At 35.2% G+C, this 18560-nt stretch overlaps 1 protein-coding gene across 1 annotated transcript in view; it reads right to left on the reverse strand.

The window, feature by feature from the left end:
- RNGTT (RNA guanylyltransferase and 5'-phosphatase) overlaps positions 1-18560 on the reverse strand; it is a 403735-nt gene that overhangs the window by 267256 nt on the left and 117919 nt on the right. Inside the window, exon 11 of the mRNA XM_074187132.1 lies at positions 3746-3910. Within this exon, the coding sequence (XP_074043233.1) occupies positions 3746-3910 (165 nt within the window). The remainder of the gene's footprint in view (positions 1-3745; positions 3911-18560) is intronic.

Raw genomic sequence — 18560 nt, forward strand, 5'->3', positions numbered from 1 at the left:
CATGAATGTATATACAACAAGGAATACAAGGACAAAGAATATCACCATTTCCTTTAGTTTAATATATATAAAAAAAAAAAAACAACCACTACATGGAATGAGTATAGAAAGCATTAAAGCCAAGAGACAACATAAAAGAATGTATGAAGGAGAACAAGGATTCATTCTGGAAACAACCTAGAATCTAGACAGCAAGAACCTAGAATAGAGCCAGTAAACATGAAATGCTTAAAAAGTGGGCAAACAAGACAAGTAAGGATAAAAGTGATTTAATTAAATTCCTTTGCAAAACTTTACAAGACAAGAATGTTGAAATATTATAAGAAGCAGGCCAAGGCAAATTCAGTTTATTGAAAGTTTAGTGAGAGAACCAATTTACCTATATGGTCCCAAAATCAGCCAATACTTCTACATACAAATTAATTTCATCATCAATAACAGTGGATCCAAAATATTAGAAGTCTAAAATCATGGTACCCATTACACTATGTAAAAAAAAACAGAAGTGGGACTAAATAAAATTATAATAGGAGAAAAACTAGATTGTATCAGTATATACTGGGCAACTGTAATTAAAGAAACACCATATAGGTGATGGAGAACTATCAATAATCAACCTGCATGCCTCTTTGCTCATCCTATCCAACTACTGTAAGAAAATTTTATCAAGGATACTTCTGATGAAAATATGAGAAAAGAATAAGTAGATTTCATAAATGATAGCTTTTACAAGGAGCACATTGTTAAAATAATACAACAAACTGAAAGGTACAGAAAATACAAGATCTTCATTACTTTTTATCTAGAGTACTGTAATAAATCTCCTATTGATTTTCCTACCTAAAATCTCTCCTCCATACAGTGGCTAAATTACTATATCTAAAACAAAAGTCTAACAATATTACTACTACTTTCTCAAGAAATTACAGGACTTTCCTAGTACCTCTAAGACTATTAAAATAACAATTGTACTTTGAATGGGATTCTAATTCCTTCGATTTCTTTTTTTTCTCTTATTGCTGAAGCTTAACATTTCTAATACAATATTGAATAGTAGTGGTGATAGTGGGCATCCTTGTTTTCACCCCTGATCTTATTGTGAATGCCTCTAGCCTATCCCCATTACATAAAAGGCTTGTTGATCAAAATACCAATTGTACCATTAGGAATTTAAGCCTTTCACAATTTAGCTCCCACCTGACTTACTAGACTGATTTCATACAACTATTCCTTCATATATACTATGTTCCAGTCAAAAGACATTCAATCTCTCATCTCCATTCCTTTCCATAGGCTGTATGCTATAATTGGAAAGCTCTACCCCCTCCACTTTTCTTATAAGACTCTACTAAAGTGTCACTTCCTATATGCTACCAAAAGGTGAAGGCAAGCTATCCTACCTGGAAAAAAAAAAAAAGAGGTATTCTGAGAGACTAAATGTCTATCAGATAACAAGCAGGTTAAACTACTGCCACCACCTTCACTACTGCCTCCCCTAGGATATCTTGAGAGTCAGACTAGGACCCAAAGTTAAGGAATCCAGGTAGGTATCATACTTCTCAAACCAACAATCCTGTTTCCAGCATGGCCTTCAGAGTGCCTATTAAGAACAACCCCAATGGAGAAGGGGCCCATCATTACTTCAACTATTAATACCAACTGTCTACCAATTGCTACTGATTGGCAAGTAAATCCAAGAATCTCAGGAACAGTAGCAACTCCCTGACTTTTTAATCATTCATTCGTTCTTCCATTAACTCACTTAACTCAGGAGGTCATATTAGATGCAAGCAATGGAAAAAGTCACAGACATTTCTTAGTTCTAAATGCCTAAATAGGTTACTTAATCTCTGTCTCAATTTTCTCAACTATAAAATGAGAATAATGATAGCACTACTTTACAGAAATGTTGTGAGGAATAAATGACTTATATGTAATCACTTAGCACAAAACTCAGCTCTTTTCTCCTTCTCCTTATTCTTGATCTCTAACTAATTTTTATCCCTACTTCCTAACTCCAATCAAAGAGGTTCGTATAGATTTTGTATTTATTTGTGTACATATTTTAGCCCACTCCCCTAAGCAGAATGCAAACTGCTAGGGAAAGAAGTTATTTTGATTTTGTATCCCACATACCTTGAATGGGTAGAAAGAACTTTAGAATACTCTTTAGATGAATGAACCCCACCCACCATACTTACATTTTTACTGACTATTAAAGAGATTTTGATTTGGAAGAATAAAATACTACCTTAAATTCCTCTTGCAATATAGTTTCTCCCATATCTACAATATATAATTATGCATATTTTAGAATCCTACAAATCTCCTTAAGAAACAACAGCAAAGAGTCACAACCTTCCAAACAGCTTAATGGGGGAAAATGGATTAAAAATATCTACTTTCAAAATTATTAAATATAGTTGGGATTTCCAACTCACTAAGCTGGTCAACTTGTACATATATCACAGATAGCTATTCTGAATGGGGAATAAGCTAAGCTCAAAACTAAAGAAGAGAAATAAAGTAAGCTAAATTGCATTTGGGAAATTATATTGGTCATTTAGTGACCCCTAAAATAAAAATTCTTCTTTTTAAGATCAATATTCTTCTGATGGTTGCTATATAGCTAAGCTCACGTATGCAATACAGAGCAGCTAGATGGCACAATGGATAAAACACCAGCGCTGGAGTCAAGAAGACCTGAGTTCAAATCCAACCTCAGACACTTAATAATTGCCTAGCTGTGTGACCTTGGACAAGTCACTTGACCCCATTGCCTTGCTTCAACAAAAGATACCACAATTCTCAACAAACGAAAATTATAAATTATACAAAAGACAATGCAAAAACATAAGATAGTTATAAAGGGGCTGACACATATTACCCAGAGTAGACTACATACAATAAACATAAAAAATATATGTGACCAGAAATTATCAGAAAAAAGGAGATTAGCTGATCAGGTAGTGCAAGGAAGGAATAGAAGGTAGTTACTCACTATGTTACATGTTAACTGCATAATGTTAGAAGTAATAGAGGAAATTCCCTTTCTAAATGCTGAGTACAGCCTCTCTGAGGAATTTATAAAATAATATGGCTTTGAGTAACTCAGAATGAGAAGTAAATATGCTATAATGTAGATCACAGGACAAAGTACTCACAAAATGATATAATAGAAATGTTAAAAATTAAAAATCCATTGTAGTTCTAAATGCATCATGACAAAAGTACTGAAGAGATCAAGTTAAAAAAGAAATGCCAGCTGACATTAATCATAAATTACTTCTCAGAGAAGTGAGCTTTTACGAGATATCTAGAAAGGAAATGGGTTAGTAGACTGAATGGGGAAAAAAAGGATATATAAGAAAATACTATTTATCAAAATACAAATGAAGGAAAAATAAACTATGTGAAAAATGAAATAGATTCCTAAATAATAGGCTCAGAATGATAGAAATATGAAAAAAGTATAGGTTTTGAGTAGAGGAATGACTTAATAAATTTTATTCTGTTAGTTCTCTCTAGCATAAATACTCTGTTATTCTAATGTAAGAAATGTGAGGAAAGCAGTTTCCCAGAAGGACTGAGTACATAAAAAAAAAGAATAAGTCATATTTACCTTTTCAGATCAAATGTGGTTCCTTTTATAAATTGATCAATGCAATAAATAGAAATGAAAACCCTGCCTCATATTTCTGGTATTCTAATCAATAAACAAAAGATTCTTCACAATGACATTTACCTTTCTTGAAGTAGAGATGTCAAAAAATGGCTTGTTCCTAACACTAAATGGTTCTTGTGTTTTGTCAATGAGTCCATTCTTCATTTTTTCATGTCGAGGATTTATTATTTCTTTTTCAATACATTGCAATCGAGTGTTGAAATCACAATTTCCAACTGGCTGTGCCTGACAAAGAGAATCAAATCAAACAATGACTTAAATTTCAATGTTTCTAAATATATATTATCAGACTAATTAGCAAACATGTTTTTTAAAAATTATCAGAAAACTAATATATGAAATTGAAAGAAGAACAAACACACAAATAATGAAATATTTGCCAGGAACTATACATTGGTTTAGTCTTTTAATAAATAATAGAGCAGTGCCCAATGTACTACTATATTAAGAAGTGAAAATATACTTAACTAAATTTAACTATACACAGAAGAAATTCATGACTAAGAAATAAATTATTAAGAAAGTCCAACAATGTTTTAGGGAAAAAACAAAGATGGCAATATACAGAAAATGATATGTCACTTGAATATTAATAGTCAGACTTAAATGGTCATAAATATGACATAATATTAGCAGAAAGTAAAGCACATTTCTAAACAATGACTAAAGAGTAAGTTCTCATGCTAGAGATAAAAATTAAAATTTATAAAATAGGTAATCTTGATAACATGAAATTTTAAAATTTCTTTACAAACAAAATTAACAAGACTAGGTTAAATGGGGGAGGGGGAGGAGAGGAATCTATGTATCAAATAATAAGGGCCTGATAACTGACATGCAAGCAATTAACAGAAACATAAGACCAGACAGCATACTATAATAGATAAATTCCTTCTGAATAAATCTTGTTTCAAGAAATAAAAATGTATGGGAACTTAAGAAACAGGCATTTGGTTATACAAATTGACCTTACAAGTCATCCACTCTCCTTTTTTTCAGTCATATATTCAGTTACACTTCATGAAATTTACTGAATATGTTCAATGCAAACAATCAGAGAACTTAAAACTCAAAATGATGAAAAAAAATGTAAAAGAATTGTTTTTATAAGCAATTGGAAGAAAAAAGAATTTTAAATGGAAATGTTTCACATGACTGCATATATATAAAATCCAAATCAAATTGCCTGCTTTTTCATGTGACGGTTAGCTTTTCTGCTTATTCATCACTTTTGATCATTTTTTCAACTGGGGAATGGCCATGATTTTGATAAACTTGGTTCTGTTCCCTACATATTTGAGAAATGAGGTCTTAATTTAAGAAACTTACTGTGAAAGTTTCCTCATTTTTAGCTGCATTAGTTTTATTTATGCAAAAGTTTGGGGGTTTTTTAAATTTCACATAAACAAAATTGTCTGTTTTACCTCCTGTGTTCATCTAAAAAAATTCTTCCGTTATCCAAAAATCTGTCACGCACATTTTTCCATATTCTAACAATTTTTTTTTATAATAGAACCCTTTATGTGTAAATCACAACCCATCTGACCTTATCTTTGTATGTTGAGCTTATGTGGTCATGTTGAACTTTTAATGCTTCTCTGGATAGCTACATTTCCTATTCAGTTCTAGGTTTTCTTCAGGAAAACTTGAAAGTCCACTATTTCATTAAATATTGAATTTTTCCCCCCAAGAGTTACACTGAGTTTTGATTATTCTTAGGTGTAATCCCAGCTCTTTTGCATTTTAAAACATCCTTATTACAAGCCCTCCTCTGCTCTTCAAATATGGTAGTTGCTAAATTTCATGTGATCCTGTTGTGATTCCACAGAATACGAACAATTTCTTTATGGGTACTTGAAGTATTTTCTCTTTTACCTGGGAGTTCTGAAATTTAGCTGTAATACTCCTGACAGCTTTCATTTGGGGACCTCTTTCCAGAGGTAACCAATGAATTCTTTTCATCTGGTTCTAAGATTTCAGCGCAATTTGCTTTGATAATTTCTTGAACTATATCAAGTTTCTTCGATTACAGCTTTCAAACAGTCAAATAATTTTTAAATTATATTTTCTTCTATTCTTCATTCTTGACCCTATTTCATGTTTTTTCATGTGTCATGGAGTTCCTGGTTTCTAATTCTAATTTTTATGGATTGATTTTTATTAGTGAGATTTTAATGCCTCTTTTTCACATTTGGACAATTCTGCTTTTCAAAAAGTTATCTTCATTAATGAATTTTTGTACCTCTTTTTCCATTTAGCCAATTCTCTTTTTTTAATGGAACATAGTATTCTAACCTTCCTGTGTAGGGAAAAGTAATAAAGATTGCTGATAATGAAGGTGAAAAAGAAGGTAAGCTGTAAGATAGAATATGTATCAGGATGCAGGCTACAAATACAAAGGGACTCTCATTGCCTGGAGAGGAAAGAAATGAGAAAACCAGAGAATGAGGAAATGAAACCCTGGATCAGTAGCCACTTCAACTTCAATGAACAACACAGAAACCCCAGAGAAGCATAAACCAGAAGATGGAAAAAAGACAAAAGCAGTAGAACCACCAGCTGTGAAAATGTCTTCTCCTAAGATTGAGTAGGGCAGGGCATAGTAAATTACTGTTTAGCCATCACACAAGAATAAAGAATAGGGAATTCTGGTAATAATAACAAAAAAAAAAAAAAGATTTGGAAAACAACAAAAGATTTTTTTTTGCTGCTGGTCAGCTAACTACAACTCTGCATGATCAATGTTGCATGCATGAGGTTCTTATTATTTTTATGTAATGAAATCTCTTTGGGGAATGACTAATGTGTTTTTAAAAAGTCTGGATTTTTCAATACATCTTTAAACATTTTGAAATCTCATATCTGTTCAAGGTGATATATTTAAGAATCTCATTTTTAATTTGTATAAAAGCACACCTGAAAAGAACAAATTAAACATCTTTTATTAAACACAAAAACAGAAACCCTGAACATCAGAGGAGAGAATTAATAAATCTGAAAGTAAAAAAAAATCATTGATTTAATAAATAAAACTAGGAGGGAAAAACCAATAAAACAGATGAATAATTGACTAATTTTATACAAAGATCAAATTAAAGCAATTAAGAAATCCATGTCAATTAAGCTGACATTCTAAAAAAAAACACATTTACAAAAGCATAAATAACACAGATTAACAGAAGAGGAAATAAGATACCTAAATAACCTATACTAATAAAAGTCATGAATAAGCTCCCTTAGAAAACCAAGAATAGATGGATTCACAAGTGGATTCACAAAACCTTTAAAGAATAATTAAATCCAATACTAAATGAACTCTTTGGAGTCCTAACAAATTCTTTTCACACAAATATGGTGCTAATAGCTAAACCAAAAGATCAAAAACAAAAAACAAAAACTAGAGACCAATTTCCCTAATGAATACTGATGCAAAAATTTTAAATTAAATAAAACAATTAGAGAAATATTTCACAAAGGTCATCCATAATTAGATAAAGAAATGCAGAGTTGGCTCAATATTAGGGAAACTATCAGCATAATTGACCATATCACAACAAAAACAAGAAAATCATATGCTTATCTCAATAGATACAGAAAAAACTTTTGACAAAATACAACACTTATACCTATTTAAAATACTAGAAAGCATAGGAATAATGGAGCTTTTCTTAAAATGGTGAACAGTTGCTATCTAAAGTCAAGAGAAAGCATTATTAAGGAAATAAACTACCAAGTTTCAAAAGAAAATATCAGAGAAGCAAGGAAGTCCATTACAGTCACCACTATTATTCAATAATATGCTAGAAAGGGTAACTATAGGAAAAGACAAGAAAAAAGAAATTAATAGAATAATAGACAAGGAAACAAAAGTATTGCTTTTTGCAGATGTTTTGATAGTTAACTTATAGTATCTTAGAGAATCAAAATAACATACAAATCATCTGCATTTCTATACATTATCAATAAAAACAAGAAGAATGAGTTAGTTATAAGGAGAAATTCTATTTAAAATGACAGGACAGCATAAAATATTTGGGAATTTAGTTGCCAAGGCACACACAAGAACTATATAAACACAATTACAAAATTCTTCTCACAAATAAAAACAGAGCTAAGTAATTGGAGAAATAATAACTCTTCATGGTTAAAAAAGTCAATATAAAAAATGATAATACTACCTAAAATTATTTACTTATTCAGTGTCATTAACAACCAAACTACAAAAGAATTACTATAGAATTAGAGCACATGATAAAATTCTGGAAGAACAAGTGAATCAACAACAACAAAAAAAGTTTAAGCAAAGGGACTGAGAAGTACTAGATCTAAAACTATATTAGAATAACTAAAATAATTTGACACTGTTTAAGAAAGTGGTTGATCAATTGGCATAGATTATATATACAATAAACAGAAGCAAATGAAGACAACAGTTTACTGCTTTAGAAATCCAAAAATCTCAGTTATTGGCACAAGAAATGATTAAAGCAAAAACTACTGGAAAAACCGTAAAGTAATCTAATAAAAAGTGGGCACAGGTCAATATCTCACTATATATATACCAAAATATGCTCAAAATGGATCTATGATTTAAATATAAAGCATGATAGCATAAGGAAATTAGGGAAGCAGAGGAAAATCTATCTGTCAGATCAATGGATAAGGGAAGAATTAATAAAAAAACAAGGGATAAAGATGTTCACAATAGACAAAAATGAATAATTTTGAATGCAACAAAATTAAAGTCTTGGTGCAAACAAAATCAATGCAGCTACAATTAGAAAGAAAAGCAGCAAAGGGAAGAAGGAATTTACAGCCAGTATTCCAAACTTATAAAATAAGAATCATTCCCCAATTTGTAAACACTTAAAAGATATGAAAAGACAGTTTTCAGAGGAAGAAATCAAAACTATCAATATTCATAACAAAAACTGCTCTAAATCACTAATAATTAGATAAATTCAAATTAAGAACTCAAGGTGACCAATTCATATCAAACTGGTTAAGAAGAAACATATAGTATAAAATATATCAGAATTACATAATAAGACAAAATTTTTTTTTAAATAAAGGTAATAGTCCTTGGTCTTTGTTCAAATTCCACAATGCAGGATATAGATGACATTCTCCATCATAGACACCCAAAAATTGTGCCTGATTGTTGCCCTGCTGATATGACCATGTCCATTAAGATTGGTCATCACTTCCATGTGGCTGTTAAGGTGTACAATGTTCTTCTGGTTCTGCTCTTCTCACTCAGTTCATGCAAATCCTTCCAGGCTTCCCTGAATTTCCATCCCTCCAGGGTTCTAATAGAACAATAGTGTTCCATCACATACATATACCACACTTTGTTAAGCCATTCCTCAATTGATGGACAATCCCTCAGTTTCCATTTCTTTGCTACCACAAACAGAGCTACTATGAACATTTTTGAACAGGTGATGTTTTTACCCTTTTTCCTAATCTCTTCAGGGTGTAGACTCAGTAGTGGTATTAGTGGTTCAAAGCGTATGCACATTTTTATTGCCCTTTGGGCATAATTGCAAAATGCTCTCCAGAAAGGTTGGATGAATTCACAGTTCCACCAACAATGTATTAGTGTCCCAGATTTCCCACAATCCTTCCAACATTAATCATTGTCCTTTCTGGTCATATTGGCCAGACTGAGAAGTGTGAGGTAGTACCTCAGTGATGTTTTAATTTGCATTTCTCTAATAATTAGTGATTTAGAGCAATTTTCATATTAAAATGGATTGCTTTGATTTCCTCATTTGTAAATCACCTTTGCAGCATATCCTTTGACCATTTCTCTATTAGGAAATGGCCTGTCTTTTTTTTTTTAAATTTGACTCAGTTCCCTGTATATTTTAGAAATGAGTCCTTTGATAAAACGACTAGTCATAAAAAATGTTTCCCAATTTACTACATTTCTTGTGATCATAGTTACAGTGTATTTGTTTGTGCATAAGCTTTTTAATTTAATGCAATCAAAATTATCTAGTTTAGTTTTAATGATATTCTCCATCTCTTCCTTAGTCATAAACTGCTTCCCTTTCCATTGATTTGACAGGTAAACTGCTCCTTGATCTCCTAGTTTGCTTATATATATATATATATTTTTTGATGTCTAGATCCTGTATCCATTTTGATCTTATCTTGGTAGGTGTGAGATGCTGGTCTAATCCAAGTTTCTGCCATGCTAACTTCCAATTTTCCCAATAGTTTTTATCAAAGAGAGAGTTTTTATCCCAATAGCTGAACTCTTTGGGTTTATCAAACAGCAGATTACTATAATCATTTCCTGCTACTGCACCTAGTCTATTCCACTGGTCCACCACTCTATTTCTTAGCCAATACCAGACAGTTTTGATGACTGGTGCTTTATAATTTTAGATCTGGTAGAACTAAACTATATTCTTTTGTACTTTTCTTCACTGACTCAATATTTTCTAACTAATGAAGTAATTTTTTAGAATTTTGATTGGTAGGCCACTAAACAGGTTGTTTAATTTTTGTAAAATTGTCATTTCTTTTATATTTCCTCAGCCTACCCATAAGCAGCTGATATTTGCCCAGTTATTTAAGTCTGATTTTATTTGTGTGAGAATTGTTTTGCAATTGTTTTCAAAAAGTTTCTGAGTCTGCCTTGACAAGTAGACTCCCAGGTATTTTATATTGTCTGAGGTTACTTTGAATAGGATTTCTTTCTAGCTCCTTCTGCTGCTTCTTTCTAGTCATATACAGAAATGTTGAGGATTTATGAAAGTTATCTCTTATACTTTATTTTTCTTCTTTAAGGATATGATTTCTCATATCACATTCAACTTAGATCAATCCCATACTAGGGGAATGATGTAAAGACTAGCAAGCCTTGGGGGGGGGGGGAGAAGAGTGAGATTGGGGGGGATTATAAAACTCAAAATAAATAAAACCTTTATTAAAAAATAAAATCAGATTTAAATAACCGAAAAAATAGTTAAGAAGAAAAAAAGGAAAATAAGTAAGAGAAAGTATACAAAACTAGGTACAAAGTAATGTACTGTTGATGGAATTGTGAACTAATTCAACAATTTTGGAGAGCATTTTGTTACCAGGTTCAAAGGACTACAAAACTGTGCATACCCTTTGACCCAGCAATATCACTACTAAATATATACCCTAAGAAAATCATAGAAAGGTGGGAACCAAGATAACAGAGTAAAGGCAGGGACTCCCCACAAGCTTTCCCTCAAACCACTCCAAATACCTATAATTAATGACTCTAACCAAATTCTAGAGTGGCAGAATACACAAAAAAAATGAGTGAAACAATTTTCCATGGGGTCTGTTGCACTGATAGAAAGGGCCTGCAGGACAGCCTGAACTGTTCTGGAAACAAACTACCTCTAACCATCGGGGAACAGATCATGTCTGTGGCAATCAAAGGTGACAATTTCTAGACCTCTCAGCCCAAGGATTGCCAAGGACAACTTGGAAAGTCAGCAGGGAAACTGCCACACCAAAGTAAGTGCAGAACACAGACCAATTCAGATTTCAATGCAGATTTGGTCCCTGGGGACCAGGAGCAAGTCTGAGTCATCCAGTAGGAACCACCCAGCAGTTGCTTCCAGAATGCTCAGCCCACAGACCATAAGGAAGTCAGAGGAGAATGCAGAGTTCTCTTTGCTATTCCTGAGGCGAAACTCTGTTGCTTTGCCCATACTCAGATCAAGGTCACAGTCCATGCTCAGTCTCAGGAAAAAGAACAGAAGCACAAAAGAGTTTTCTGCCATTTTGCACAGTTCCAAGGCAGAAAGGAAGTCACTCACAGACCTGAGACTGTGGTCACTCATGGGCAGGAAAGCAGTCACAGTCTCTCATAAGACCTTGGAGGAATTAACAACTGGCAGATCCCGGGGGAGGGGATCCCTGAAAACAACTGAAAAACTCTCAAAAGCTTGGGACAGTGTACCCTCCACTCTGGAAGCAGAGCCCTACCTTAACAAAGAGCTAAAATCAAGCCAGAGGCTGGGGAAATGAACAAACAACAGAAGGAAAAATTCCAACCCACAGAAAATTATTGATCAAAATACACACTCAGAAGATAAAAGAGTCAAAGGTTCTACATCTAAAACCTCTGAGAAAAATATCACTTGGACTCACGCTATGGAAGAGTTCAAAAATTTTTTTTGAAAATCAAGTAAGGAAGAAGAGGAAAAACTGGGTAAAGAAATGAGAACAATGGAAGAAAATCATGAAAAACCAGCCGGCGGCTTGGAGAAGGAGATACAAAAAAACCTGCAGAAAATCATATCTTAGGGGCAGCGAAGTGGCTCAGTGGATAGAGCACAGCCCTGGAGTCAGGAGTACCTGAGTTCAAATCTGGACTCAGACACTTAATAAATACCTAGCTGTATGGCCTTGGACAAACAACTTAACCCCATTTGCCTTGCAAAAATCTAAAAGTAGTAGTAGTAGTAATAGTAGTAGTAGTAGCAGCAACAGCAGCAACAGCAGCAACAGCAGCAGCAGCAGTAGCAGCAGCAGTAGCAGTAGTAGTAGTAGTAGTAGTAGTAGTAGTAATAGTAGTAGCAGTAGTAGTAGCAGTAGTTTGGGTCAAATGGAAAAAAGCAGTCCAAAAGGTCAATGGGGAGAAGAATGCCTTAAAAGGCAGAATTAATTAAATGGAAAAACAGATACAAAAGCTCTCTGAGGAAAATAATTCCTTAAAATGTAGAATGAAACTAAGGGAAACTGATGACTTCATGAAAAATCAAGAAACAATAAGCAAAACCAAAAGAATGAAAAACTATAAGAAAATGTGCAATATCTCACTGGAAAGGCAAGTGACCTGAAAAACAGATCCAACAGAAGAACTTAAAAATTACTGGTATACCTGAAAGTCATGAACTGACAACCCCCCCAAAAAATAAAGACATCATTTTTAAAGATGTAATGCAAGAAAAGTGCCCAGATATCCTAGAACAGGGCTGTCCAAAAGGCAGGCTGTGGGTCACATGTAGCCCAGATTTTATGCAGCCCCCTATGGGTTTACTAAATACTTTAGTAAACAAAGTTGACCTACTGCAGAGCTCTCACTAAAACAACAAATTTAAAAAATATGGTTTATTGTTTCAATAAAAATTATTAAAGGTAAGGTTGGGGGGCAGAGCCCAGATGGCCACAACAGAGGATCCTGTCTTAGAAGCTCTCTCATAAAACTCATAAGCTAAGGACTCTAACTAAACTTTCGAGAGACAGAACCTACAAAGGGACCCAGTGAGGCTGTTCTCCTACTCAAGGTAACCTGGAAAAGAGCAGAAAGGCTCTGCTCCCCGGGGCCGGAGGGGCGGCTCGCCAGAGGGGTGGCCCACCAGCCCGAAAGAACTTCACCTTCCCGGAGGCAGCCCCAGGGCTCTGGGAGCCAGGGCTCACAGCAGCGGGGAAGTCTCCTGATCTACGCCCCAGGGACCACCGGGCACAAATTGAGGGAACAGTGGGAGACCTCTGCCAGAGGGAGCACTTGAAGCCCAGCCCTCAGGGCACACAGCAAGTAGCATAACCAAGGCAGTCCAGATCCAGGAAACAGAAGCAGGCAGGACTGGTAAGCAGGAGCCCCCAAGGGATGAACCCATTGAGCTGAGGGAGGGGAGTGAAGAGAGACTGCAGAGCTCTGTCCTCTGCCCCTGGAACAGGACTCTGGGGCTCTGACCACATTCAGATCCTGATCGCAGTCTAGGCCTCCCCATAGAACAGCAGGGCCCCCCCCCATCTCATCCCCATGGCAGAGGGGGGCGCTTATGGTCATTCACAGACCAGGAGGGAGGACAGAGCCTCACACACTGAGACCCTTGTGGTAGGGTCCCAAAAGCTCAGGAAGCACCCCAAAACCAGGCCCAGGCTGGGAAAATGAGCAAGCAGAGAAACAAGAGGAACAACATTGAGAAATATTTTGCAAATGAGCCCAAGCAGGATCAAAATACTCAGTCTGAAGATGAGGAAGCACAAGCTCCTGCATCTAAAGACTCCAAGAAAAACAGAAATTGGGCTCAGACTATGACAGAGCTCAAAAAGGACTCTGAAAATCAAATGAGGGAGTTAGAAGAAAAACTGGGAAAAGAAAGGAGAGAGAGATGCAGGAAAAACATGAAAATGAAGTCAGCAGCTTAGTCAAGGAAATCCAAAAAAATGCTGAAGAAAATAGCATGCTAAAAACCAGCTTAGGAGGAGAAGAATGCCTTAAAAAGCAAAATTGACCAGATGGAAAAAGAGATAAGAAAACTCTCTGAGGAGAACAAAACCTTCAGACAAAGAATAGAATTCAGGGAGATTGATGAATTTAACAGAAATCAGGAATCAATACTTCAAAACCAAAAAAAAAAGTGAAATATCTCATTGAAAAAAAACTGATATGGAAAACAAGACTTAGGAAAGATAATTTAAAAATTATTGGAATACCTGAAAGTCATCATCAGGAAAAGAGCCTTGACATCATTTTCAAAGAATTACTACAGAAAAATTGCCCTGATATCCTAGAAGCAGAGGGCAAAATAGAAATGGAGAGAATGCACTGATCCCCCTGAGAAAGAGATCCTAAAAAAACCAACCCCTAGGAATATTATAGCCAAGTTCCAGAACTCCCAAGTCAAAGAGAAAATATTACAAGCAGCCAGAAGGACACAGTTCAAATATCGTGGAGCTGCAGTCAGGATCTCACAGGACTTAGCAGCAACTACATTGGAAGCTCGTAGGGCTTGGAATATAATATACCAGAAGGCAAAAGAGCTTAGAATGCAACTGAGAATGAACTACCCAGCAAGGCTCAATGTCCTCTTCCAGGGAAAACGATGGACTTTCAATGAACAAGGGGAATTTCAAATGTTCCTGTTAGAATGGCCAGAGCTGAACGGGTTTGATCTTCAGATACAGGACTCAGGTGAAGCATGGAGATTGAAGGAGAGGGGGGAAAATATGAGGGACTTAATGATGATGAATTGCATGTATTCCCGCACAGAAAAATAACATTGATAATACTCATATGAACCCTCTTAGCTAATAGAGCAGGTAGAGGGAGTTTTTATAGTTGAAGCACAGGAGAAAGCTGAATTCAAAGATAAAATATGGTGTAAAGATGGAATCAATAGAAAAAAAGGGAAATGTAATGGGAGAAAGAAAAAGGAGAGGCGGAATAGGCCAAGATATTTCATATAAGATTGTTCTTTATTACAATGAGCTATTGCAATGATATGGAAGGGGGAGGCAAGGGAGAATGAGGAAATTTTTGCTGTCATCAGAGGTGGCTAGGAGAGGAAACAGCATATATATATACTCAATGGGGTATAGCTATCTGGAGTAAGAAGGAGAGAAGGGGGACAGGGGGAAGGAGAGGATGGACCATGGGAGGAGAGTTGTCAGATATAACACATTTTCTCTTTTACTTCTTGCAAGGGGCTGGGATTGGATGTCCTGGCCAGGTGGATTCTGGGCCTAAGGGGTGGTATGGGGGCTTAGGGCCTCTTGGCCCCAGGACCAGGGATCTGTCTGCTGCGCCACTCAGCTACCCTACAGCAGAGTCAGAGTGAAAGGAGAGAGAAAATATAGTGCATGGTAGTGGAGAAATAAGAAAGGAGGGAGTTGCGATCAGCAATAGCAACATTGGGAAAATATGGAAGTAACTTTTGAGATGGGCTTATCATAAAGAATGTGATCCACCCATGACAGAGTTGTTGGTGTTGGAACAAAGACTGAAGCGCATTTTATTATTATTATTATTATTATTATTATTATTATTATTATTATTATTATTAGGGGGGCAGGGCAAATGGGGCTAGGAGCCTGCCTGGGGCCACATAGCAGGATGATTGTCTGAGGCCAGATTTGGACCTAGGTGCTCCTGGCTCAAGGGCCAATGCTCTGTCCACCACCCAGCCACCCCTACTATGATTACTATTTTATTTTATTTTGGGTCTTTTTTTTTTCTTCTTTTTGGTTTTTGCAGGGCAGTGGGGATCGGGTGGCTTGCATGTCACACGGCTGGGTAATTGTTGGGTCTACAGGGCCAGATGTGGGCTCAGGGGCTCGTGGCTCCAGGGCTGGTGCTCCGTCCATTGCGCCACCTGGCCATACCTACAATTATTACTATTATTTTTTTTAATTTTAATTTTTTTCTCCCCTTTACTTTATCTCTCAAGCAAGTCTTTATTTTTTGGGGGGAGGGGGTATTTTGTTTACTCTTAAAACAAGAACATTTTATTATTGCATAGAAAACATTATTTGTACAAAATGAGAATAAAAAATATTAAATATAGAAAAAATAAAAATAAAAAAACTAAGGTTGGACAGAAGAAAGAAAAATAGAAACTGGAAACTTGGATGGCAGAAAGAAAAATAGAAACTGAAAGAATTCACCCATCACCTCTTTTGAAATGAAAATTGTTAACAATATTATAGTCAAATTTCAGAACTCCCAAGTGAGAAGAAAATACTGGAAGCAGCCAGGAAAAAACAATTCAAATATCATGGAGCTATATAACCAGTATAACATAAGATTTAGCAGCTTCTACATTCAGGGATCCTAGGACTTGGAACATAATATTCTGGAAGGCAAAAGAGCTTGGAATACAACCAAGAATCAAGTACTCCGCAAAACTGAATATATTCTTTAAGGGGGGGGGGGGGACATTCAATGAAATAGGGGACTTTCAAACTTTCCTGATGAAATTGCCAGAGCTAAACAGAAAATTTGATCTCCAAGTACAGGACTCAAGTGAAGCATTAAAAAGGTAAACAGGAAAGGCAAATCATAAGAGACTTAATGATCCTGAACTGCTTATATTCCTGTATGGAAGATGTTAACTCAAACAAACCTCATTTATTAGGACAGTTAAAAGGAGCATATATAGACAATGTACAGGCGGGAGCTAAATTTGAATTTGAATTAAAAAGACGGAGTTAATGTAGGAGAAAGAAAGGTATTAGAAGAAAGGGATAGAAGAGTTAAGTTATTTCACATAAAAAGGCAAGAAAAAGGTTTTGCAGTGGAATGGAAGAAGGGAAAAAGTTAGATAGAGTGAGTCAGTCTTACATTCATCGGGATTGGCTCAGAGAAGGAATAACATACACATTCATTTGGGTATAGCAATCTATTTTATCCTAAAGGAAAATAGGAGAGGAAAGGGATGGGAGAAAGAGGACAGTCAGAGTGGAGGAAAGGTGTAGGTAATAGAAAAAAGGGAAGACCATGGGAAAGGGTAGTCAGATTCAATACAATTTTGAGGACAGATAGAGTGAAAGGAAAGAGAGAGAGAGAGAATAAAATAAATGGGAGTGGGGGTAAATAGAATAGAAGGAAATATAGCTAGCAATAGCAATTATAAGGGGAAAATATTGAAACAAGTTTCTCTGTCAAAGACTTCATTTCTCAAACACAGAGATCTGAGTCAAATTTATAAAAAATAAGAGCCATTCCCCAATTGATAAATGATCAAGAGATAGGAATAGCTTTCAGATTAGGTCAACAATGCAATCTATTTGTGTTTTTTAATGTCCTTTCCCACTATTGCAACAATTCTAAGTTTCTACCACATATATATTGGATTGGTTAATGGGACAGAAAAATGATGTTGGAAGAGATGTAGTGAAATTGACACTGGTGCATTGATGCACTGTTGGAGGAGTTGCAAAATGATTCAACAATTCTGTGGATCAATTTGGAACTATCTCCAAATGGATATAAAATCATGTGTACTCTTTGGTCTAACGGTGCCCCTACTAGGTCTATATTCCACAAGAGATGAAATTTGTAAAGAAAAGTATCTATACATATAGGGAAACTTTTAGCAGCTCTTTTCTGGTGGTAGGGAGCTGGAGACTGGGGGAATACCCAGCGGTTGGGGAATGGCTATACAAATTGGCATGTGATTGAGATGAAATTCTTGTCTATTATGGGAAATGATGACAGGATGTTCTCAGTAAAAAATAATGGGAAATATACTTTATGTAAAGTAACTGCAATATTGAAGGATGAACAGTTACAAATGACCTATCTTTCTCAGCAATGCTGTGACCCAAGAGAACTCTGAAGGACATAAGATAAAGAATGCTATCCATCCCAAAGGCAGAGTCGATGGGTGTCTGAAGATATATACTGAAGTAAACTTTTTTAACTATATTTTTCATGCAGTTTCTCTTTTCTTGGGGGGATAGAGGGAGGGAATTATGCTTACTTTAACAACACAACTTTTGTGGTAATGTTTTTCATGATTACACATTTCCAACCAATATCAAATAGCTTGCTTTCTCAATGAGGGGAATTGGGGGCGGGGGGAAGAAAGGAAACAATTTGGAACTCAAAAGTTTTGGAAGTAAATGTAAAAAACTTACTTTTGCATGTAGCTGAGAGAGACTGAGAGAGAGAGAGGACTTAAGATCAAGGAAAAGGAAAAAAAAGATTTATATGTACAAAAATATTTATTGGACCTCTTTCTGTTATAGCAAAGAATTGGAAACTGAGGGGATGCTTATCAATTATGGAAATAATGAAAAAATTGTGGTATATGATTGTGATGGAAAACAACTGTCTAGTAAGAAATGATGAAAGGAATGGTTTAAGACCTGGAAAAAATTATATGAGCTGATTCAAAATTAGCAGAAATAGGAGAATATTGCACATTGCAACATAATTAATGAATATAATTCACTGTGAAAGACTTAGTTACTCTGATCAATATAAGTGATCAAAATGAATTACATGGAAACAATGTAAAGACTAACAGACTGCCTTTTGTGAGGGGTGGGGGGAGGGAAGCAAGATTGGAGGAAAAATTGTAAAACTAAAAATAAATAAAATTTTTCTAAAATAAATATAATGATCAACAACAATTCTAAACAACTT

This window comes from Macrotis lagotis, chromosome 5 (assembly GCF_037893015.1).
Source record: "Macrotis lagotis isolate mMagLag1 chromosome 5, bilby.v1.9.chrom.fasta, whole genome shotgun sequence".
In the NCBI taxonomy this organism is placed as follows: Eukaryota; Metazoa; Chordata; class Mammalia; order Peramelemorphia; family Peramelidae; genus Macrotis; species Macrotis lagotis.